We start from the raw sequence: 26,250 nt of genomic DNA on the forward strand, positions 1-26,250 counted from the left end.
TCGGGTTTTTGTCTTTTTTGATTTGGATTACTCTCTTTGTTTCAGCTTAGATACAATGTCAAACTCTAGCAGCTTGTTAGTTACTACTCAAACTGTATTTTTTATTAAACATCACTAATGAGACAGGGTCTGGACAACTTGAACATTTCACGTGTTTTATTGGTTTCACATCTCTTTGATCAACACACTTTTTTCAATGGAAATAAAAAATAACAGAATAATGATTCTGAATCACATACGGCTTAAAGTATTGTAGAAATCGAATTAATAGAGGAGTCCCACACTCCTAGAAGAGGAGTTATGAGCTGATGAACTATAATAGGACAATAGACCCTACTTAAGAGAGAACTGTGAGGGAATTTAAAGGAGAAGACGCATTGGCAGAAGGTAAAAAAAACATGTTTTGAGAAAACAGTGTGATGTTAGCTGGAGCGGCGGCCTGTGTTAAAAGAACATTTTGGGGTATGAAGTTGTGATGAAATTGTGGGTCCAGATAAGCCACTCAAAACCATAGGACAGATGGCAGTAATACAGAGGTGATGCTTAAAGTTAAGTTAAGTTTGACTGTAAATCTAACATTTGTAAATTGTTACTACAACACATTGGAATCCAAATAATGTTCTCCTACAAAATGAAAAGAGACAGAACTTATTTGGGACCAGCTTCTTGTGTTGGAAAAACATCTAAATAGGTGCCGATGCCTGAGATGTCTGCGTGGTTTCGTATCTTTGTTTGTTACGTCTGTAGCAGAGTACCGTCACTGTAGAAATGAGGATGAGGACTGTGAGGAGGATGAAGATTCCACCAACCCATGCTCCAACACTCAGCTCTGCAGGATCAATGAAAGGAACAGTTAGACAGAGGATTGTGGCTCATTGTTCATCACTTTAGTGTACGGAATTTAACAACTAGTGTCTTCCATGTGCAGGTTCCTATGCTAAACCAACCAATAAGCCTAACCCTAACCAATATGGAAGATAAAGGCTGTATAAATAAAAACAAATTGATGAAAGAAATAAGTGTTTGTCCATGCCACATCCAAATCCATTCTTTAATCCCACTGAAAAACAGTGAAGGGGTTAATTACATTAAGTTTTGAACAGTAGAGGGCAGCACACATGTGTAAAAAGTGCCAACAAAGCATTGACAGTAGTTTCTATAAGGTGGTACATGGAGATGCATCGTCATTAACCAACATCACTTGTGAAATCAAATTATAATTAAATAATGATTCATGATTCTTTTATTTTTGTTCTGAGATGCTGGTGCTAGTGCGACATCTTATGGTAATAAATATCTTATTGTTAAAGTGGTACTTGGGTGTGTTGGGCAAGAGTCCCTACAGAACTAACCATGTGGTAGGATCCACACACAATGGGTCGTAAAAGCGTGGCCTTTGAGCCAAGATGAAGCCAGCTAAAGTCTCCCTCTAAGATCCAGCACGGAGATTGTATCTTCTGGTGTTAACTTAATCCCTGGGGTCTCCCCAGAAACCCCTGCTCTGCTCCTGGCCCCTCCCACTCTCCTTTGACCTCTGACACTCAATTGGCTAAAAGCCAGCATCATCCCATGACCAGCACCTCAAGGAGGCAGAACCTCTCAGGTAGAATAAAACCACTGAGACATCAATAATCGCTGCCATTTTGACCCGGCTCTGAAGACATCATGAGGCCCCTTCGGGGCCTCCCAGCTGTTTTAGTTGCTAAAGGGGGTAACCTTAACTTTTAGTTTATCAGCCATTTCCCCTGCCACGAAGACGTCAACAGACCCCTCCGGGTCTTTCCAGATGATTTAGTTGCTAAAGGGGGCAACCAGAGTTATTTTCTTTCATTTCTTTCATTTTCTTCTATCTTAAGTTTGATCTTACTTTGATAGAGACTATTTTTGTTTTAACTTGAAAAGACCAAACAGGAAATTGCACGCGGAAAACAATCTCAGACTGTTTCACTTTCCCCACGGACTTTACTTTCCCAACTATCTACAAACGGCTTCCACAGCCGTCCCCTGAAGAAGAAGCACGACGTTCATCCCATTGAGGAGCAAGCAGAATCCGTTCCTATTCGGCCCAGCCGACGCCGCTGCGACAGAGGAACCAGCGCAACAGAGCTTGAGCGGCCACGATTATTCACTGGACTTCCGAAATATCCGCGCGACACGCGCATGCAACACCGTGAAGGTCACAGTAAGAGGCTTTATTGTCTGGGCAGATGTTAATCTAATACGTAGCGTATTGTTTTAATACTTGAATGTATTTGTTTTGTATGAGACCGCAGAGTCTCCAGTGTTTTAGCGGCTATTCGCCACTTCCGGTTTCCGGTTACGGCCTTGTGCCATAGTTTTTAAGCGCCGTGAGCAGCGTCTCCAGCTCATTGTGACTGTTTGAACAACTTTAAAGATACTTTACCGGTCAAACCTCAGCACACAACGCCACTTGGGTGCTGAGTGGTAAAGTAAATGTAAATAAATCCAGCTTCTCCTTCCTCTTCTCCATCCCTATCCCCCTTCCCCGGAATCCCTTTGCTTTATCACCCGCAGATCCAGGGCCTCTGTGGCCGCACCATGGATTACGGTTTGTGGATCGCGCACCGGGGGTCGCGGTGTTGGATCCAGTGTGGCGGATTCTGAGTCATGTGGGCTGATCGTGGTGCTGGTGGCGGACCCTGTGTCGCGTTGGCATTGGGCACGGGCGGTGGACCAGGACCGCAGTGGTGGCTTGTGATGGGTCCTCCTGGTGGGCGGCGGTGGACGGTGACTGACGACTGAAGTGGCGTCTGGTCTGGATGGTGGATCGTGGTCTAGATGGTTGCTGAGCATGGACTGTGCTTCATCAATGCTGCTAGAGACTTTGATTATTGATGATGTTCTCCTGCACGTGGCATCTATTGCACTTCTGTCCGTCCTGGGAGAGGGATCCCTCACATGTGGCTCTCTCTGAGGTTTCTACATATTTTTACCCTGTTAAAAGGGTTTTTTGTAGTTTTTCCTTACTCTTGCTGAGGGTTAAGGAAAGAGGATGTCACACCCTGTTAAAGCCCTATGAGATGAATTGTAATTTGTGAATATGGGCTATACAAATAAAATTTGATTGAATTTGATTGATTGATGTAACTTGTCTCTGACGGTGCTTTTAAGAGCTTTGCTCTCTCCTTGTATTCTCTCTCTCTCTCTCTCTCTCTCCTTCTAAACCGACCTATACACACATCCGATCTGTATTTAGAATACAGTTCATGTAACATAGTTAAATCTATATTCAGAGAGGCTGGACACATCTGGAAGCCATGCGGCCGAACGCCAAAGTAGAGACAAAGAATTCCCTTTGTCTGAAAATCCCTTTGTGTAATTCAGGTGACGACCACCAGTGTGAGCTCCGGCCACATGGTGTCATTAACATAGACTCCATTTTGAAGAACGCAAGTTAAACCACCATTTTGAGTCTATTATTGCCACGCCTCCTCTCTCACTCTCCTCCCATTCTGGCTCTAAATTCATAACGGCTCCACCATCTTGTTTTGTAGTCAATTCGCCATTTTGAGAGTTTTTAGGCCTTGGTTCCACGAATCATGATCGGCCGCCATCTTGGTTGTGACGTGACTGCGTCATCGCCACGCCCCTTCTTTCTCTCTCTCTCTCTTCTTTTTCTCTCTCTCTCTCTCTCTCTCTCTCTCTCTCACACACACTCACACACACACTCACACAGACACAGAGACACATTGATAGACACGGACAGATACACACACACAGATACACATAGATGAATACATGTGTTTTCTAAATTGTGATAAGCTGCTGCTGTTATCTTTGAAATATGGGAGTTTGTTAAAATGATGAATCATTAGATAACACTAACTGTATTTCACATGCACACACATAGACACACACACACAGAGAGACCCTTTGACACAGACACACACACACACACCGAGACAGACATACATAGGTAGACCGCCGGTTTTACATGTATTTTCTGAATTGTGATAAGTGCTGCTGCTGTGTTTATCTTTGAAATATCGGAGCTTGTTAAAATGATGAATCATTGCATAACATTATAACTTTATTTCCCCTTTTTAATAAATGCTTTTGTAATTAAAGTATCTGTAGTCTGTGATTATTTGTGCATATGTATGTGATTGCAGCTGGATTATGATTGCCTGTGCTCGAACTTAGAAGCCTTCACTGTTAATTAAATAATTATTAATATTAAATATTGAGATTATTGATTTGACATTTATCATTATGAGACTGATATTTAAAGATTGAATTGTTGGTCCCTGTAACCAGGGTGGTGCCCCGCGACAATAAGCAATGATTACAGATTTGTATTATTCTTAATTGATAATTTTATTGTTTTCATTAATTATTTTAACTATTATTAATGGATAACCGTATCATTTCTAATTAAATGTGTTACTGTTCTTAATTAATAGCTTTATCATTTTTGATTATTTTTAATAAATAATTGTTAATTTAATAATCATATTTCATGATTATTAATAATTAGCCAACGTCAATTCTACTCCTACTATTGCACAACAGGTGAGACCAAGTAAAGAGTATTCGTTCACAAAGATTATTTTTGAGGATCATGAAACTTTGAAAATGTCTAAGCATATGCGACCATAATGGCTGCTAAACTTTTGACAAATATGAGTCTCCGTCCAACTGTTTATAATCACATTTGGAATATGAACATGGATCTGCACATTTTTTTTAAGATTGTGTGTGTGTGTTTGTGTGTGTAAACAGATTTGAAAATGTGTAATCAAAAATCTTCAAGTCCGTCTTTAACCTCTGTGTTGAATTTGAAAATATGTACATACTGTTTCTCACAGACAGACTGGGATGTGTTTAAACTGCAGCCAAACTGGAGGGTTCTTCCATCAATTTACAGGAATACGCTGAATGTGTGACTGGGTACATTAGCACCTGCGTTGATAACAGTGTGCCCACCATACAAGCCAGGAAGCTTCCAAACCAGAATCCCTGGATGAACAATCAGGTATGTCAGATGCTCCATGCTTGGTGTCTCGCATTTAGATCAGGGAATGAGATGGAGTACAAAGCAGCAAAGTACAGACTGAGAAAAACCATCAAAGATACTAAAAAACAGTACAATGAGAAACTGGATGGCTTCTGCTCTACTGCTGATGCCGGGCTGATGAGGCTGGGCGTGCAACACATCACATCATCCCACAAAAGGGATTAACAACTTCACCATCACTCTGCCTGAACAGCTCAACCAATTTTACGCCAACTTCAAGACCTCCAGCAGCAACTCACAGGTGAGGCACTCACACACCCAGACCACACAACCCAACCAACAGCTGATGTACGCAGCAATCTGCAAATATGTGATAAGATTTTTGTCTGTGTTTTCAGGAGCTGCAGCCACTAATAATACCACTAGGTGGGGGGAGCAGATTGTTGTGGCTTTAGCATCATCCACCAAAATCCATTCAAAAATCTCTGAATTAAAAATTTCCATCGTATCCTTTGTACTGTATTCACTGTCAGTCTGTCCATCCGTCTCAGAGGAGGTTCCATACAGTGCAGCATGGTTCATTGGGCTCAGCACAGCAATGTTTTTTATGGTAATGGATTTGTATTTATATAGCGCTTTTCTAGTCTTGATGACCACTCAAAGCGCTTTACAGTACAGTTTTACATTCACCCATTCACACACACATTCATACAGTGCATCTTTTCCTAACGCGTTACTGGCAGATTAGAGTAATCTGACCACTTTTTTCAGTAACGAGTAATCTAACGCGTTACTATTTCCAAACCAGTAATCAGATTAAAGTTACTTGTCCAAGTCACCTTGCGTTACTATTTCGGTATTTGTGGTTAAAGCGCTTGTCTGCGGCTGGGGGAGCAGTCGGCCCGTCACCCTCCTCACCACGCTGGCGGAGGCTCGGTGTGCGGCACGCCTCAACGTTTTTTTGGGGGGGCAGGTGCTCGTCCGCAGAGCGGGGGCTTTCCTTCTAGTGGGCCGCGGAGCGGTGTCCGTCGGCGCTGCGGAAGGCGGGGACCGGTTGGAGGGGACCGGGTACAGCGGTCGGCGGCAGCGACTCTGGACGCGTGTCGGTCCCGTCAGATCACCTCAGCTACAGCGCCCGTTGGGGGTACCCTCCGGTCGCGCGGGGGGGAGGCATACGGCGGTTTCTAATTAAGTGAGTGTTGGCTAAACCGGTTGTCATTTTTATGTTTAGGCGGTGGGGGTGTTGTCGGCAGCTGCTGAATGTAAATAATAAAGTAACTTGTAATCTAACTTAGTTATTTTTAAAATCAACTAACTTTTAATCTAACTAAGTTACTTTTAAAAGCAAGTAACTTGTAAAGTTACTAAGTTACTTTTTCAAAGTAACTATGGAAACACTGATCTTTTCACAGCACTTTGTTATTTTATGGGGGGCCATTCAGGGTTCAGTATCTTGCCCAAGGACACTTCAGCATGCAGATGGGTCAGACTGGGGATCGAACTGCCGACCTTCAGGGTGGAGGACAACCGCTCTACCCCTTTTTCTCGTCAGTGACGGGTTATACAAGTGGTCATACTTTTGAATCTCTTCTGCCAGATGCTCTTCTATTTGGTCCATATTCGTTCTTCTAAATCTTCCATTGTTTTTGCCGGTATTATACACATTGTTGGCCTCTGGCAGTGTTTTGCATGAACGGGTTTAAAAGAACACGTACATTTTTATTTGAACGATGAACTGAATGCAACCTAATGACAAATAATGAATTTAAACGGTGAACACGTTCATATCATATTATCTGAGGAATCATGGGAACTACGTTACCCATGATTCATCGCACACACATGTAGACAAAGCAAGCAACGAATTCCAAGAAAACAGCTCTCGGTCTCATATAAAAATCTCAAGTGAAAGCATAGACGTAGACTCTGCGACTACATACTGTTGTGCAATAGTGCTTAAAAAGAGTTACCATAGAATGGTGTGCCTTTAGGCACTCAATAAATTTGGTTATCAAAATAAAATGTAAAACATTAATATTTAAAATATTAATATTAAATCATAACTTTAATTGGTTAAAGTTCTCGCGGGGCACCACCCTTCATAGAAGGGAAAAGATAGCCAATTTATTGATTAAGATCAGTCTCATTTAGATCTAGTTCAATTAGAAATCTATTTTTATTTTACCATTAAAGATTATATAATGAACAATGAAGGTTATGGAGTTCTTAACAGTGTAACGGTTGGCAAAATTCACTTATTAATGACAAATCATTTGTGAAAGGAGAACATTTATTATGAACATAATAAAGTATAAAAACACGAATTACTAAACAATCCAACTGACTAACAAGGAGGTGTGTGAGTGTGTGTGAATGTAAATTAGCATGCTTTAAAGAATGGTCCCTAAGATAAGAGCCCCCCCCCCTTCTTCTGAGGTTGCTTTACGGCACAAGGGGAAGGTTTAACTAGGTGAGATGCTATGCGTGTTTGTGTGGATGTTAATCAGATAATGATAGAGTCAGGGACAAAGCCTGTGGCGAGCCTAACTATTAACCTTCCTTTAACTTATGCCTACAACGTCACAGCATATATCAAACTTATAAACACACACCGATCAAATAAACAGTCTTGCTTAGCGTAGTATAATTATTAAGCCCAGATTATGTTACCCGTCCGAGGGAAAGAGGAAAAGAAGTTGCTGTTCAGTTTGCAGTTCTGTGACGTCTCCTGGCTTTGAGGTCGTAGAGTTCTGCATTTGCGTTTCTGTCGAGCCGTGTGCTCAGATGCTGGTTGAAGTTTTCCTGCAGGACATCGCGTCGCTACGAGGAGTTTGGTAGAGCTTGAAGGGCGAGGAGATTTCCTTGAAGGGTGAGCAGGGGAGCTGCACCTCTGACCTCCGGTTGTGGGTTGGATAGAGAAGGAAGCTGGATCAGCCAGGCCCCCCCCCCCCCCCCCCTTGGCGATGTAGGAGAAGAGAGGCTGGACAGCCTGCTGGCCTTCGAAGGATTGTAGAAAGAGAGAGAGCTTGGGGAGACCTCTCCTTATATTGGCCCTGGTGACCTCACAGGTCTTGGACCAGAGTGACCAATAGGAGTTGACCCTTGTGGCTCTTGACACCTTTGTGTGACATTGCCCAGACCCCAGGACATGCAGCATCCTGTTACATCCTCTGGGAGACTGAGTTCCTGATTTTCAAAGATCAATGGAACCTGTTGCATCTTGGGGGATTGAGTCCACTCCAGGACATGCGGCATGTTTGTTACAAGTTTGACTGAAAGGAGGCCTGTGGTTTGCACAAAAACCATGTCCCAACAATACGATGCACCTTATTATTATTTTCGGGAGTAAATATCTCACCTTTCTGTGCAAATTGTGTCCTCCTGCGCTGAAAAAGCAAGTCCGGATGTCAGCCTCATCCGCATCTAATTTAAAACGGCATGTGGAGCTGAAGCATCCAGCTAGCCTAAAAAGTTATCTCCAAGGAATTGAAAGTAAAAAAAAGATCAACCGCCCCAAATGACCCAAACCACATTGTGTCAGGGAATGATTTCCTAGCAACAGGTAGACAAACTCGTAATTGACTACATTGTTGGAGATTTACACCCTCATAGTTAAATGGAAAAGCCCTCCTTCATCAGACTGGTGAATGGTTTACAACCAGGCAGACATGTGCCTTCTGTCGTGGAAATTATGAATCTAACTGTCATCTTTGTAATGTAACAGATCCTCCTGTCCTGACAGCTATGCTCAAACCTTGACCTGAGGAAACATCATTATATACATTCCACTTTATGTTTGCATCTGCCTGATATCAGGAAATGTTAGTTACTTTGAGCCTAAATGCCCTTGTGACTATATGATGTTTATCCCAGTGTCTATACACTCAGGAGAGAGGGGGGCATTTATCCCTTCGCTGACAAAGTCTGGCCACTGGACACGTCCTGCCTGCATGATATTGAAGGATGACGTGAACCCTTGAGCTGTGCATAAAGCTGGCACATCTCATCTCGCCGGTTGTCAGAATCTTGATACCTGCAGTGGTGTTGGAGATTCTGTCCCGCTTGGCCAAGTTTTTGCTCAGTAACTCTGTCTGTGTTCAAATCTATTCTCTGTAAATTGTTTCTTGACCATTAATTAAATACTTTGAGATCATTGAATTGTTCACTGAGTCTGATGGTTTATTTCCTCACCAGGGAATTAAATACAAATTCCCGCCATACCTTGAAGAAAGGAGGTTCAGGGACTGTATATAATAAAGAATTCAGTGATTTTATCAATTTATATGATGGAATTTAAAGGGGACATATTATGAAAATTCCACTTTTGTAGTGCTTTTACACGTTAATTTGGGTATCTGGCATGTCTACCGTCCCAAAAACTACGTCATGTTCCAACCATGCCCATGTAGGGAATGAGAGGGGAATGGGGCACTCAAACAGGTCAATCTGAGGAGGGCTGTTTTAGACAGGGTAAAAAGGGTGCTGTTTTAAATTATCCTTGTGGTATTTTGACCAAAATATGTTACAGACATTTCATTAAGACCCCAAGGAACCATATCAACTGTGGTAAAATGGGCATAGGATGGGTCCTTTAAGGTCTAGCCTATAATTTGTGAGGTGTTTTTGTTTAGTATAGTATAGTGTGTGTAGTGTATACGGAGGGTGCAGACCTTGCAGGACATTTTTGTATCCCTCCGTACACCGCTGTTGGCTCCAGGCTCCCTGCTTGAGGGGTTTGGTTCTTGAGGGGATGTAAGCTGCTACCATGAAGCAGTAACTCTGTCCTGGATCCAGCCCAGATACCTGTGCCATACTCGAGTCAGATAGGATGTCTCTCTATCAGGAAAGAATGGAAAATATCACAAACACATCTTGTTAACATTCAGTTGCAAGGACCTTCAGCAGTTATTAATAAACCTAAGTATAAAGTATGTATGGTTCAATACATATCATTTAATTTAAATTACATTCCTGAAAGTAATTTGAGCTGCAGCTGGTTAGCTAGGTTTATCATAAATTAGAAACAGGTACAAACAGTGGGCTCTGCCCGAAGACAACACCATCAAGTTACCAGCACCACTGCACCTCATTGATTTGTAAGTGTTAAACCAACAAAAGACAAAAGCATCAATACGACATTCATATATATATATATATTAGTGCTGTCAATTAAACGCGTTATTAACGACGTTAACGCAAACCCATTTTAACGAGGTCAATTTTTATCTCGCAATTTAACGCAGACCTGCCAACTCTCACGCTTTCGCCGTGTGACACACGCATGTTTTCACATGCACTCACGCTACACATCCAATTTGTCACGCCAAAAATAACGGATCTTTGAAAATAAAAACTATGACTAAATCTATTTTAACTTTTGTTGACGATGCAAGGCGAAAATGTTGGTGGTTGAATAAGTCACAATAATTATTTCAAACATCATCGTATCAGGCCGTCATGAAGTACAAGGAGCAGCGAGTGTGTGAGTGTGCTCCCAAATAGCATACCGGTCCGGTGGCTCCACCGCTCACTCACTCACTCAGAGAGACACAGCAAGATCAGAGCTTGTTCACGTGAAGCAGCCGCTCAGTGACTGACTGCCTCTTAACTATAGAAACAGTGAAAACACAGAGTTTTACTCTGGTCTCAGCTGCTCAGAGATCAGCGCAGCACCAACAGCGCAGCACTCTGCAGAAGCTGCAGTTGGTGGTTTCTACCGAGCTTCAGTATCTGTGTTCACCTCCAGTCTGACCTGCTCTTACTTTTTGTTTTAATATTTCGCCAACTAAAATATAATTATTTTAAGCAATTAGGCTGCAGCTAAATGTTTTTATTTATTTAAAAAAAGGGTACTTCTTATTTCATACATTTTCCACAAATATAGGGAGGACTCAAATACCCCCTACAAAGTTCTGTGTTTAATTTATGTCAAAGTAGGCCGACACTTGCCTCTGTATTTTTTTTTTTTAGTTATTTTGTTGCTTGTCTGTTTGAGTAGCTGGCTCAAAGCAAAGAAGTAGAAGAATTACCTTCTATTGGTAACCTAACTGTTACGGTTCATTGTTTCTGAAACAAGAGGCCTGACTACTATGTTCACAGCAAACTTCAAAACATTTTTCCATGTTTACCTGAAATGTGCACTTTATAATTTTATTTTGTACTACCCTGTTTGGCAATGTTGTTTTTCATTAAAATAAAACATTTGCATAAAGCAAGCCAATCGACTTTTCCATTTTGATAAGAGCATTAAAATGAATAAAAAATTATGGAAAAAAATAAATGAAGGAACATTTAGAATAAATACAAATTTGCGATTAATTTGGAGTTAACTATGCATAAATGTGATTAATCGTGATTGAATATTTTAATCTTTTGACAGCACTAATATATATATATGCAGTGCATCAGGAAAGTATTCACAGCCTTATTACAAAACGGATTCAGTTAATTTTTCCGCAAAATTCTACACACAATAAAAAGTTTGTATAAAATGTTTGAATATTTATTAAAAATAAAGAATGAAAATACATCACGTACATAAGTACTCTCAGCCTTTAGTCAATACTCTGTTGAAGCACCTTTGGCAGCAATTACAGCCTCAACTCTCATTGAGTATGATGCTACAAGCTTGGCGAACCTATTTTTGGAAGGTTTTTCTCATTGTACTTTGCAGGACCTCTCAAGCTCCATCAGGTTGGGGCGGGAGCGTCGGTGCACAGCCATTTTCAGATCTCTCCAGAGACGATCAATCGGGTTCAAGTCTGGGCTCTGGCTGGGCCACTTAAGGACATTCACAGAGTTGTCCCGCAGCCAATCCTGTGTTATCTTGGCTGTGAGCTTATGGTCGTTGTCCTGTTGGAAGATGAACCTTCACCCCAGTCTGAGGTCCTGAGCGCTGTGGAGCAGGTTTTCATCAAGGATGTCTCTGTACATTGCTGCATTCATCTTTCCCTGGATCCTGACCAGTCTCCCAGTTCCTGCCGCTGAAAAACATCTCCACAGCATGATGCTTCCACCACCATGCTTCACTGTAGGGATGGCAGTGGCCAGGTAATGAGCGGTGCCTGGTTTCCTCCAGACATGATGCTTGGCATTCAGGCCAAAGAGTTCAATCTTTGTTTCATCAGACAAGAGAATTTTGTTTCTCATGGTCTGAGAGTCCTTCAGGTGACTTTTGGCAAACTCCAGGCATGTTGTGATGTGCCTTTTACTGGGGAGTGTCTTCCGTCTTGCCACTCTACCATACAGGCCTGAGTGTTGCAGAGATGGTTGTCCTTCTGGAAGCTTCTCCCCTCTTCACAGTGCAACGCTGGAGCTCTGTCCAAGTGAGCTTCGGGTCCTTGATCACCTCCCTGACTAAGGCCCTTCTCCCCCCCGATTGCTCTAGGAAGAGTCCTGGTGGTTCCAAACTTCTTACATTTATGGATGAAGGAGTCCACTGTGCTCATTGGGAACCGTCAATGCTGCACAGATTTTTCTGTATCCTTCCCCAGATCGGACCCTCGATACAGGGTATCCGAGACAGGATGAAGTCAATTCCTTTGACTTCATCGCTTGGTTTGTGCTGTGACGTGCAGTGTCAACTGTGGGACCTAATATAGACAGGTGTGTGCCTTTCCCAATCATGTCTAATCCACTGAATTCACCACAGGTGGAATCCAATCAAGTTGTAGAAACATCTCAAGGATAATCGGTGGATACAGGATGCACCTGAGCTCAAGTCTGAATGTCATGGCAAATGCTGTGAATACTTATGTATATGTGATTTCTTCATTTTTGTTTTTAATCCATTGCAAAAAAAATAAAATACAGCTGTGAATACCTTCCGGATGCACTGTATGTGGTTTCTGACCATAATCTGAAAAAACTGCAATACTGTACCTTGCCTGTGCTTCCAGACTTGTAGTAGCTGATCTTGTACTTGAGATCTTTTTTGAAAATGTCTCTGATGGTGAGTTGCTTCTCACCCAGATGGACACTGGTCAGAGTATCTTTGATGTTGACAGTTACTGTCGTCTCATCTACAGCCTCCACAGTGAAATGCACAGCACTGATATTACCTGAGGAGAGGGAAAATCAGCAATGATGATCAGGCTACTGTCAGGCATATTCAGACTTCCTGTGTATTACTGTGTATGTGGTTGTGTGCTCACAAATGATCACAGTAGTCTGTTTGTTGAAACTACCTCCACACCGACTAGCAGCAGTAGTAACTTACCACTCACATGCTTATGAAGTCTTCTCATATTATTTACATATATTTATCCTTTATTAGTCACTTAAAACCAATTTCTAGGACCGCTTTTTTCCACTTGCATAATATTTCAAAAATTAGACATGTCCTTTCACAAAAAGATGCAGAAAAACTAGTCCACGCCTTTGTTACATCGAGACTGGACTATTGTAATTCATTATTATCAGGCTCCAGCAGTAAGTCATTAAAGACTCTACAGCTCGTCCAAAATGCTGCAGCACGTGTCCTGACGAGAACAAAGAGAAGAGAGCACATTTCTCCAGTATTAGCATCGCTACACTGGCTTCCAGTTAAATCTAGAATAGAATTTAAAATTCTCCTCCTCACCTTTACCTTAAAGAGCTGTTAGTACCTTATAAACTCGCTAGAGCACTCCGCTCCCAGAATTCAAGCCTACTTGTCGTCCCTCTAGTCTCTAAAAGTAGAGTAGGAGCCAGAGCTTTTAGCCATCAAGCCCCTCGGCTGTGGAATAATCTACCACTTTCAGTTCGGGAGGCAGACACCATTTTTTTGTTTAAAAGTAGGCTCAAAACCTTCCTTTTTGATAAAGCATATAGTTAGAGCTAATTAGTGCGCCAGAACGTTACTTGTTCTATTTTATGACACATGACACACGGAGCTTCTCTTTCCAGCTTCCTCTTCTCCATCCCTATCCCCCTTCCCCGGAATCTCCTTTGCTTTATCACCCGCAGATACAGGGCCTCTGTGGCCGCACCATGGATTGCGGTTTGTGGATCGTGCACCGGGGCTGATCGTGGTGCTGGTGGCGGACCCTGTGTCGCGTTGGCATTGGGCACGGGCGGTGGACCAGGACCGCGGTGGTGGCTTGTGATGGGTCCTGGTGGGCGCCGGTGGACGGTGACTGAGGACTGGAGTGGCGTCTGGTCTGGATGGTGAATCGTGGTCTGGATGGTTGCTGAGCATGGACTGTGCTTGCAGCGGGACTCCGCATGTCATGTTGGGGTTGTCCTTCGGGATGTCTACCCTCATCAAATGCTGCTAGAGACTTTGATTATTGATGATGTTCTCCTACACATGGCATCTCTCTCTGAGGTTTCTACATATTTTTACCCTGTTAAAAGGGTTTTTAGTAGTTTTTCCTTACTCTTGCTGAGGGTTAAGGACAGAGGATGTCACACCCTGTTAAAGCCCTATGAGATGAATTGTAATTTGTGAATATGGGCTATACAAATAAAATTTGATTGATTGATTGATATCGGAATTAAGGTCAGAGCACTGACTGGTGTGAGGTCCCATTGTTTTGTAAAGAATTATTTGGGCCCAAGAATGGTGATAGATTCCCTTAAATAGATGCAATTCAAAGGGCATAAACATGCTCGATAGAACACAATGTTTTATACATATGTACAGTTTAGTGAATATTTTAACATGTTATAGTTCTGCAGTACGAGTGTAGCAAAATGGCTCAATTTCTCCCTCCAACAGGTTTAAAAATCATAGCCCCCAAGTTTAACCTTTGCCCTTTGGAAATGAATGAAGCATATTAAAGGGAGACATTAACACAAAACGCCTCTTGAAGCTCTCCCCTAAACTAATAGGAAATAGACAAGTTTGAATCTATTGATTTTGAGGGTAAAGGTTATGGTTAGAAGTTAGATGACTTTTTTGTACTTTTCGACATTTCTGTAACTCATATGCTCCTCATATCCAAGGGAATTCCTTTGACTGAATTCAGATTTTTTCACTTTATTTCTGATGATATAGACAGCTAAATGACTATATTCAGTCTTAATAAGAGTGCATGGCACAGGCTGACTATGTCTCCTTCAAATTTAGCATCAAAATAATAATTTGTGTGTGTTGTAGAAATCTATGGACATAAAGAGGGATTTTATCAATTTAAGCTCTAGTCTTGCCTGTTCAATCTCATGTTTTTGTAAACTTACCAAATAAAGTAAGAGCGATGCTTCTTTTGCACGCGTTTACAGAACGATATGTGTTAATATCGGTCAGCTTAGGAAGATTTAAAAAAGTTATTTCTGATATTGCTATATTAATTATATTAATTATTACTGGAATTTAGCCATTTTATTCTAGTCTACATAATGTAAGTATTCTCTACATTAAGATTTCCAGTATTCATAAATATCCAAAAGAATGAAGAAAAGCCTCAGGTACCGGGTTTTACAGAGATGAATGCAATGTCTCAGTATTTTGTCATCAATTGACTCATCTAGATGTCGTGAAATGAGATGCAACTAATATGCAACCATTGTCTGTACAAGGGAGAACCCTTTGACTGTCTTCATCTGTCACTTCTCTTTTTGCCATTGACACTGATAGCAATATTTAATACTACTATACCTACATTACTGTGTTATTCCTATGGGTGTGTGAAAATTGTGTTTGTGTGTGTGTGTGTGTGTGTGTGTGTGTACATGCAATACATACTGTCCTTATAGGGGTTGAAGGGTGGGGAAAAAGTGTGAGGTAACTCATCTGGGTCATAGCTCCCGGTGTCAGGTATGGTTTGGATGTCAGCAGTGTAAGTCCTGCCCAACAGGAATACATCATAAATATGTTTTACTGATATTTGATATGCACATTACATTACATTTCATTAAGCTGAAACTTTTATCCAAAGCGCTTTACAGTACAGTTTCACCCAATCACACACATTCATACAGTGCATCTATCCCAGCACTTTGTTATTCTATGGGGGTCCATTCAGGGTTCAGCATCTTGCCCAAGGACACTTCTGCATGCAGATTGTTCAGACTGGGGTTCGAACCACCGACCTTCAGGTTGGAGGACGACCACTCTACCCCTCAGCCACAGCCGCCCTAACCATGAGGGCACAAACCCAGAACAACAAGAAGTACGATTTATTGTAAAAGCAAAACTACAATGTGCTATAAGTAAGTGCCATTTAAGTGCTACTAAATTGTTAGTTTCAAAATTGGATTCAAGGTATAGTCGCACTAAGTATATACTGATATGCAGTCAGTATATATATATATATATATATATATATCATACTGGTGAAGCCTGCCTTTATCAGGCACGATGAAAGAACCTTTATACCCAAGGGATTGACAGAACATGATAAGGCATATAATGAGTTGGTATAATTTACTGCTTATGTTAACACACAATCTCTTATTGCTGCGACATCCCATTTCCAGACTTAAACTGGCTTTTATCTGTGCATGGATAGGGTGGGTGGATGGTTGGGTGTTATGCTAATTACCTTAATTCTGTACACTATTATGCGTTACAGTATTCACATGAAAAGTGCTTTCCAAATTAAGTCTGATTGGTTGACTGATTGATTGATTCTAATCTGTTTGAAATAATATCCTAAATGATCAGTGATTTGAACATAGTAAAAAAAATTACAGTTTTAAATCAGTATCTCTATACTTTAATATCAATTTTTGTATTGCTCCTTCAGGAAGTGGTCTCCTGAGGCAGAGGACGCCCTCCGGGACTGCTTTGGAACAACGGACTGGAGCGTGCTGCAAGACTCTTTTGGGGAGGACATTGATGGGGTCACACACTGCAATACCAACTACCTGAACTTCCTGTATGGACATTGTCACACCCACTAAAACGGTGCGCTGCTTCCCCAACAACAAGCCCTGGATCACCAGCAATGTTAAACATCTCCTCAACATGAAAAAGAAGGCAATCAAAGATGGGGACCAGGCAGAGCGGAAGCGCGTACAGGGAGAGCTGAAGACCATGCTGAAAGAGCACATGCACAGGGCACACTCCTATCTAGACAAGGGGAAATGTGCTGTGAGAATCATGTTCTTTGATTTCTCCAGTGCTTTCAACACCATCCAGCCCCTTCGACTGAATGACAAGCTCCTGCAGATGGGTGTGAACGTCCACCTGGTATCCTGGATCACTGACTACCTGACAGAGAGACCACAGTTTGTCAGGCTGAAAGACTGTGTCTCTGAGACTGTGTTGTGCAGCACTGGCGCTCCACAGGGGACTGTGCTCTCACCAGTCCTGTTCACCCTGTACACATCTGACTTTAACTACAACTCGGAGTCATGCCACATCTCTGACGACTCTGCTATTGTGGGATGTATCAGAGCTGGCCAGGAGGGGGAGTACAGAAGCCAGGTGGATAACTTTGTGCAGTGGTGTACACTCAACAACCTGCAGCTGAACACCACTAAGACCAAGCAGATGGTGGTAGACATTAGGAGGTCTCAGCCTCCTCTGCTCCCCGTCTCCATCGAGGGGGTCGGTGTGGAGGTGGTCAACACCTTCAAATATTTAGTAGTCCATATGGACAATAAACTGGACTGGTCAGCAAATGTGGAAGCAATCTACAAGAAGGGTCAGAGCCGGCTCTACTTCCTGAGGAGGTTGAGGTCGTTCAACATCTGCAACAAACTCCTGCGCATGTTCTACCAGTCTGTTGTTGCCAGCGTCCTTTTTTATGCTGTTGTGTGCTAGGGAGGCAGTAATAAGAAGAGGGATACAGGGCGACTGGATAGGCTGGTGAGGAAGGCGGGAGCAGTCGTTGGCTCTGAACTGGACTGCCTCACAACAGTGGCAGAGAGCAGGACCCTGAGTAGGTTGCGGTCTATCTTGGACGATGAGCACCACCCACTTCACAAAACTCTCATAGGTCAGAGGAGCATTTTCAGTGGCAGACTCCTGTCATTGTCATGCTCATCGGAAAGGCTGACGAGGTCCTTTGTCCCCAGAGCCATTCAGCTTCATAAAGCCACACAGTGGGAGAATGGGGGGGAGAGATCTTTCCGGCATGAGTCGACCATATTCGTGGCACCTATTGCACTTCTGTCCGTCCTGGGAGAGGGATCCCTCACATGTGGCTCTCTCTGAGGTTTCTATGTATTTTTACCCTGTTTAAGGTTTTTTTTGTAGTTTTTCCTTACTCTTGTTGAGGGTTAAGGACAGAGGGTGTCACGCCCTGTTATAGCCCATGAGAAGAATTGTAACTTGTGAATATGGGCTATACAGGTAAAATTTGATTGATTGATTGATTGATTGATTGATATTCCTATATATTTATATATATCTATTTATTTCTGCTGTTTTTATAAATATAAATACAGTTTATTTTTTGTTGTACTATCCACTCCAGCACAAAATCACTTTAATACTGGACACTGACACAATCACATCATTGCATTCCATACCTGTATCTGTATATATGCTCTACGTATGTGATATATGTGATGTATGTGATTTATGTATATATATCAGTGATGTGTTAAGTGTACAAGCTACTGGATGATCTGAATTTCCCTCGGGATTAATAAAGTATCCATCTATCGATCTATCTATCTCATGTAGAGTAAAGGTATTCTTGTTAATGATCCAGATTTCTAGGTTTATAGTGGTTTTCACTTTAGTTAGATCCAAGTAGGGCCGGCCCTAGCACATTTGGCGCTCTAGGCAAGCTTCACTCCAGGCGCCCCCCCCCCCCCCCCCCCCCCACGAAAACTTATTATAAGCATGTTCTGACAACACCAAGGACGTTCGTACCTCGATTTTTGCCTCATTTTACCCTAATGTTAGATTAATTTTTTTAATGTCAAAGTATTGGTTGGAGATATATGTTGATAAATTGATACCACAGCAACAAAGTATATCTGTAGAATACAGCAGGAATGCAGCAGCAGTAACGAAACGGAGCCTTCAGTTCCACATCCAGACTGTATCTTATTCAAATTAAACACAATTTCAGCGACAAAGATTTATTTGAGTGTAACTGCATTTTAAAGTGCATAAAACATACATTCAATTATTATGGTGTCTCTTTTCTCCAAACATCTTAATATACATCATCACTCGTAAAGAAATATAAACATTTATAATATAGACCTATTGAACATTAGCTTATAACTGGTCTTTATAAGCCACAATAACAATACATGAATTACAGAGTCTGTGTGTGTCTGAGCTGAACTACACACTGTAAAGTAAACAATATACTATCGCGACCCGCCTGCAAGACGACGTGCAGGTAAAATAAACACCTATACAGGCGAATGTAGTCCCGCCCACCTAGTGCGGGAGTGTCTCCCCTCACTGCCCTGCGGAGTTTATAAGTTTCACCAGTCTAAAGGCCTAATTATAGTCCTGCGACTGCAACTGCGGAAGGCCACGCAGCTGCATCGACGGATCCGTTTTGGTTTATGCTTCCTAAACGTGTTGCGCGTGTTGCAACGCAATTCACCGCCAGAACACTAGGCGGAGTAACTTTTTTTTTCGAAAACAAAACACACAAAGAAGAGACGTCTTCTTCTTCGTCGAATGTTTATTTACATCGCCACTCCGGCTCCTCATAGCCTATATCTGGCGGACAAATTGGCCAGTCAGTGACGGGTTATACAAGTGGTCATACTTTCGGATCTCTTCTGCCAAGTGCTCTTCTATTTGGTCCATATTCGTTCTTCTAAATCTTCCGTGATTTCCGCGTATTGTGGGGCATGAAACCGGAAACTAGACTCCGGACGGGATGTAGTCAGCCGACCAATCACAAGCCTTGCGAGCTGCGTGAGGCCCGTGTCGTTTTGTCGTATAGTTAAGGCCTAATTATAGTCCTGCGACTGCAACCGCGGAAGGCCACGCAGCTGCATCGACGGATCCGTTTTGGTTTATGCTTCCTAAACGTGTTGCGCGTGTTTTTTCAAAAACAAAACACACAAAGAAGAGACGTCTTCTTCTTCGTCGAATGTTTATTTACATCGCCACTCCGGCTCCTCATAGCCTATATCTGGCGGACAAATCGGCCAGTCAGTGACGGGTTATACAAGTGGTCATACTTTCGGATCTCTTCTGCCAAGTGCTCTTCTATTTGGTCCATATTCGTTCTTCTAAATCTTCCGTGATTTCCGCGTATTGTGGGGCCTGAAACCGGAAACTAGACTCCGGACGGGATGTAGTCAGCCGACCAATCACAAGCCTTGCGAGCTGCGTGAGGCCCGCGTCGTTTTGTCGTATAGTTAAGGCCTAATTATAGTCCTGCGACTGCAACCGCGGAAGGCCACGCAGCTGTTTCGACGGATCCGTTTTGGTTTATGCTTCCTAAACGTGTTGCGCGTGTTTTTTCAAAAATAAACACACAAAGAAGAGACGTCTTCTTCTTCGTCAAATGTTTATTTACATCGCCACTCCGGCTCCTCATAGCCTATTTCTGGCGGACAAAACAGCCAGTCAGTGATGGGTTATACAAGTGGTCATACTTTCGGATCTCTTCTGCCAAGTGCTCATCTATTTGGTCCATATTCGTTCTTCTAAATCTTCCGTGAATTCCGCGTATTGTGGGGCATGAAACCGGAAACTAGATTCCGGACGGGATGTAGTAAGCCGACCAATCACAAGCGTTGCGGGCTGCGTGAGGCTCGCGTCGTTTTGTCGTATAGTTAGAAAAATCCACGGACGCACGCAAGACGCCAGAGGGCACGAAAGGGGCGTGTTGCGTGTCTTGCGTGCATGCGTGCGTCCGTGCAACACAAGTATAATTTGGCCTTTAGCAAAATTGTCGGACGCACGCAAGCCGCCAGAGGGCTCGAAAGGGGCGTGTTGCGTGTCTTGCGTGAATGCGTGCGTCCGTGCAACACAAGTATAATTTGGCCTTAAGTAGACAATCAAAAAACATCAACATGTCTCAATGACACCCGTGGTGATCAAGCCAAGCTTTAAGAGCTAACGTAGGTGACTCTCACCCACTACTAACCTGTAGAATACAGTATGAATGCAGCAACAGTAACGACACGGAGCATTCAGTTCCTCATCCAGACTGCATCTGACAGGTGGGCGGAGCCCCCAAAGAGAAAAAAAATATATATATATATTTTATTTTATTTTTTTTTTTGCTCGGCGCAGTTTTTGGCGCCCTAGGCAGCCGCCTATGTCGCCTGTAGGAAAGACCGGCCCTGGATCCAAGTACCTCATTTCCACTGATCTACTTATCTGGATTGGATGATCCTGATATGAGTATGTTATACTGTAATATCGTGTTTTGTAATTTATAAACTCAAACTTGATTAGCTTTATCAAAATGTATGTAACTGTTTAACCAGTTTCAGACATGACCTCTGGGTCAAGACTTTCTCTTTAGGTTTCCTTTCACTCATCAACAACGCAGCGAGAGATTCTCCCCTCAGATGAATTCACAACTGCAACAAACAGTCTTGAGGATTCAGGTATAGGCGATGGTGAAGCAGGCAGAGGTAATGTATACATTTCCCATGTATATTCATTGGTAGTGTTAAAAATGTCAGCAACTTCCCACTTTCTCACAGTGAATCCTGAGGATCTCCTGTGTTTCCACATATGCTCCTCTGGAGTTTCTACACACTTTATATTAGAGGTACACCACAGGAAATCCAGAGGCTCTCGCTCGGACATTTGCGTACACATACACTTCCGAGTTCAGTGCATATCCGAAAGCAGTGTAAGCTACCATAAATCAAAAGTCGGAAAAAGAAGGGTAAGGACACAGGACATATAATTAAAATACTGATTAGAAAGAAACATAATGAAAAGTCCTCTACAAATAATTATTAATATTAATACATATTATAAAATACTCAAGATGTTCCTGGTTCCTACCTGTCAGAGGGCTTGAGGTGATTGGACAAATCACATTCCAAATCTGACACTTGGCTGCACTCTTCAGATTCAACCCACTCTGGGTCTTCGTCCCTAATAGTCAAATGACAACATTGTATAATTGTTATTCAATCATATTTAAAATATTTATCTTGCCATTTAATACTTCCCATGTCCACAAGAGATCTGCAGAAATACAATTTTGTATTTTACATAACAAAAGAAGTAAATAACCTGAAAACATTTTTTTTTAACATTTAGATTTATTTATTTTGAAAAACATCTGATTCTGGGTGTGCATCTGAAAGTGTGTATGATATGCATCTAGCACAATTTGTATAGCCTTTGACAAATGTTGAATTAAGAACAGACACAGAGAGAGTCACCCTCGAAAGGAAATTCGCTCATACAAATGATGTTACAGTTGATTATGTTTTAAACTAAGTGACGCCAAACACCAACCATACAGGTTAAGCCCATGCAGAACAGATTTCTGGTTGCAAATATATGCCTTCACAAGACTGTATAATTTGTTCCATATACTATATCCAGGATAAAGAAATGTTATTATGTATATGTCATACTAAACATTGTCATTTGTTGCACATATATTCAGCATGAAAGAAATGTAATAATCTCTAAAGAATGCAGTGAGACGTCGGCCAAATCTAACGGAGTCGTAAACAGAGCTTCCGAAATTTAATAAGGTCTGAAACAGAGGCCTTCTAAGACTCCAAAGATTTATAATGACATCAAAGTTTGATTGACAAATCACTACTTTAGAAGTGTAATGGGAGACAAAAGTCAACTTGGACAAGTAGGACTCGGGATGAATCAGAAGTTTGAGCCAGAAAGGAGGTAGAGAAACCCACCTCCTGATTGGTAGAATAGACAACAGCAGATACTAGATTGGGAAATATAAGCAGAGGTTTAAAATTTGGTTCCGGAGCCGGCTCGGGTTTACATCTTGGGAAAGAATAAACTCTTTCAAACTCGGACCATCTCCAGTGAATTTGTTGGAAAAGGCTGCCCCCCTCCTGTCTCTGAACCCATATCAGCCCGTCATCCAATAATTTCAGCTCCAGTTGTGTGAAATGCAAAGGCACCTCCATGCTATCTTCCGTTGTGAGGAGTAAGTATTTTGAACCACATCTATCCCATGAACAAGAATTAGTGTGCCTAATGCTTCTGGCTCCCTCCCATGAGATAATGTTGGGGCCAGATAGTTGAACTGGAGAATAATATTTTACCTCTAAAACAACCGGGAACAGATAGACACATAGCTGCCAGTGGCGTGCCATCAGGTCAAGCAGGTTAACCAGTGCTTGAATTGTTAAATAAAAAAATAGACATTGATTTATAAGTGGAATCCTTATCTCTTTCTAATCCAAAAACAGCATTGTGTCTCAAGAATGGGCAACATCGGATTCAAATTGATTTTGTTAATAAACGTTCACAGAGTTGTGCAGCAAGAGAGAAAGTTCCTGTCTTGTTCATCCCAGTGACTCCTATGCCTGTATAACTATTGACATGTGCAGGGCGTAAATGTCTGACATCTTAAAAGATTATCACAACAGTCTTTTTCTTCCTCTGTGTTGAGAGACAGCAGCATGTAAACAAGCAAATGACACTGATTTCTCAATAAGTCCTCCACAAAATTCATTTTCAAGATGTGCAATCTGAGATATCACCTTCAGTTTTGAAATAAGCTGCTCCTCACAGATTGTCTGAAATATAATAATGAGTTTTTACTCAGGGGGATTCATTTAAACTTTTCTCACCATGTCTGTTGTGGTAGCAAGGAAATTTCCGCATTTATATGAGGTCTCCATGCATCAATAAAATGTAATAATGTTGCGTTTATCTTAATTATCTGCAATATGATTGTTATGCATTTACAAATGTGCTGTTTGTGTCACTTACTTTAAATATTTGATTTAGTTTAGGTGACTGGTGTTTGTTCATTATTAATTTTGCATTATGATTGTTAGTACTGCAGAAATCATAGCTTGGAAAAATAAACTTTGAACTGCAATTCCCATTGTCATAATCCCTTTTTAAATTGAGGTTTTAGGAGGTCAGCCATAACCTGAACCTAAACGCAATAAAGTTTTATTAGTAATCTCTGAGTGAAAAAACTATTTCTCCAGAACGAGGCCACTCTGAACCAAGTGTAATCAATGTTAATCAGTAAAATAATGTAAACCTAGGCCTTTTAAACCTGCAAATATGCAATGAATGGAGTGACTTGTCTTAAAAAGATATCCACGTCTACTGCCTGAGTGGATCAGTCCCTGTATGGAGAATTGTATCTCTAAGATCCAAGGTTACACTAGGACATCTTGTTAAAGCCATATGGGACAAATTGTGATTGGTCAATATGGGCTATACAAATAAAATTTGATTGATTGAACAGAAAAGAGTTTGCCACCCTTACTGTCTAAAAGTTAATTGTCCATTAGCTACAGACTATGGATATCTTATCATTGGTTAATCCAAAAAAGTACACTGCGCAGTATTCAATCTGTAATTTTAAACAGTTATTATTAAATAATTTTACAGCTTTTTGTAGGTGTTTTTGCAACGGGAATGCAATTTTAAAGAAGTATGGAGTAGTTATCTCAGAAAATTAAAACATTCATGGGCAGGGTGCTGAAGTAGGACAGCAAGAAAACAGACCAGTGTAAATACTTCGATAGCTGCGAGCCATCAGAGCTGTGTATCATTCATAAACTTCATGGTTCATATTCAGTTTTCACAAATGTTGGAAGAGCTTAAGTTCTTAAGTAAACCATTACCCTTTACCTTTACTCCCGGGAAATTTGACAGTTCTGAAATGAAAAAAAATATGGTTGTGTGTGTGTGTGTGTGTGTTTGTGTGTGCTTATGTTTGTACTTACTCAGCGAAAAAGACATTGTACTGGTATGTGTTGTTAGATTTTTGAACACTCCATGTCAGGATGGTTTTAAAGTCCAGAGACAGCCAGCGAACGTTCTCAACCTTAGGCCCAAAGTTTTGCTCTGTGAATGAAATATTGCATGTAAATTTCAACTCTTCTGTGATGTGACAATATTTCTTCCTGGTTTACTTTTTTCATTGAGTGAGTGTAATGTCAACAAACTTGGAAGATCAGTTGGAGAATAACTTGACACCAACTTCCCACCCTCTGCTTCCTCATAAAATAGACCAAATGTAAAGCTGAGCTGCCAAAAGAGTGAGGCTCTTACAATAAAGTAATAATCTTGAATTTGTCTGCCATCTATGAAATATAGCAACAAAGTATACATATAACATCAAACATGAAAATGAAAGACATTTGGCATCTTCTATGATCAATAGCTGCCCTCTGTCCATTCTCTATGAATGGGGTTCTGCTGTGAGATTAGTCATGAGGTCTGATGACATTCCGTTCACCTCTACTTGTATTTTAGCTCCACGCAGATATAGCACATGTAAGTGTTTCATAATCTGGATAAATGAACGCAAACCTCACAGTATGGTTGTGTATCACCTGACACAGGCCTACCTCTGCTTGAAAATATTTAACACAATCATCAATCAACATGATCTATCTATCTTATCTATCTTCTCATACCTCTATCTATCTGTCATGTAGTTTTACCTGCAGTAATGACGATCCAGTCAGAAAGACAAAATCCGAGGAAAAGGACAGTTTTTACAGATGCCATGTTAGTACAACCCAGGTCTGTTCTCCTTCAGTCCTTGATCGTGTTCAAACAATCTCACCACAGAACAAGCAGCTGTAGATCAGATATTCCACCAGCATGTAGCCGCTCAACTTACATGTGGTTTGCGTTAAGAGTGTGGGAGCAATAAATGGGGGAAACAGGGGGAATGTTTAGGGATCCGCCTTGTTCTGCTTGCTGATCCTCCCATATGCTTGTCTGATGATGGGGTGTTGAACAACAACTTGTTTATTTTCAACTCATCATGGCTAAGAGTATGAATGTTAATGTGCTGACTCACCACACCCCTTTAAAAGTTGGACAGAGTCACTCTGTGACAGGACCAATGCTTCAACCTACAGAGACATGAGTAATTAGTTCTCAATAGTTAAACACACCCTGACAAGAACCAAGTGGTTGATTCCTCCTCTGTGGGAGGGAGAACTCAGAAGTATGCTGCAGAAGTAGCGTTCACACAAATAGAGCTCTTTTTAACCTGGTTTCCAGCCGCAGCATGCAACTTTTGTCAGAAGCTTTCAGTGTTGCCCCAAATACAGAAAATAGTAATCTCTTTGGCAAGCTCATTATCATATCTACAAAGATATTAACTTTTCTCAATATTTCAAGTTAAATAAATATAACATTTAACTCCTTAAAAAATGATTGCTCTAAGTGAACACATTCTCCCTTCGCTCTACTCTTCATCTATTATCCCATGGGGCAGCAGAGCATGGAACAAAGCCAAGGAATGTGGGACTGA

At 41.5% G+C, this 26,250-nt stretch overlaps 1 protein-coding gene across 1 annotated transcript; it reads right to left on the bottom strand.

Annotated features, from left to right (window-relative positions):
- Nucleotides 1-134: 134 nt before the first annotated feature.
- LOC133967829 (tissue factor-like) lies at nt 135-25,614 on the bottom strand. Its single transcript, XM_062403490.1, has 7 exons — nt 25,427-25,614; nt 24,704-24,824; nt 21,804-21,896; nt 15,645-15,745; nt 12,860-13,038; nt 9,649-9,814; nt 135-829 (listed from the first exon to the last, which is right to left on the bottom strand). The coding sequence occupies exons 1-7, from the start codon at nt 25,491-25,493 to the stop codon at nt 684-686; spliced, it is 873 nt and encodes a 290-aa protein (XP_062259474.1). The 5' UTR covers nt 25,494-25,614; the 3' UTR covers nt 135-683.
- Nucleotides 25,615-26,250: the final 636 nt, after the last annotated feature.

Source organism: Platichthys flesus, chromosome 14 (assembly GCF_949316205.1).
Source record: "Platichthys flesus chromosome 14, fPlaFle2.1, whole genome shotgun sequence".
Lineage (NCBI taxonomy): Eukaryota > Metazoa > Chordata > Actinopteri > Pleuronectiformes > Pleuronectidae > Platichthys > Platichthys flesus.

Bases quoted from the DNA above. Each gene is read 5' to 3' on its own strand.
- LOC133967829 (XM_062403490.1), bottom strand. From the start codon at position 25,493: ATGGCATCTGTAAAAACTGTCCTTTTCCTCGGATTTTGTCTTTCTGAC. The intron at 21,897-24,703 runs GTAAGTACAAAC...TTTGACTATTAG, and splicing joins TACAATGTCTTTTTCGCTGA to GGACGAAGACCCAGAGTGGG. The intron at 9,815-12,859 runs GTACAGTATTGC...CTTTCCTGATAG, and splicing joins AGTCTGGAAGCACAGGCAAG to AGAGACATCCTATCTGACTC.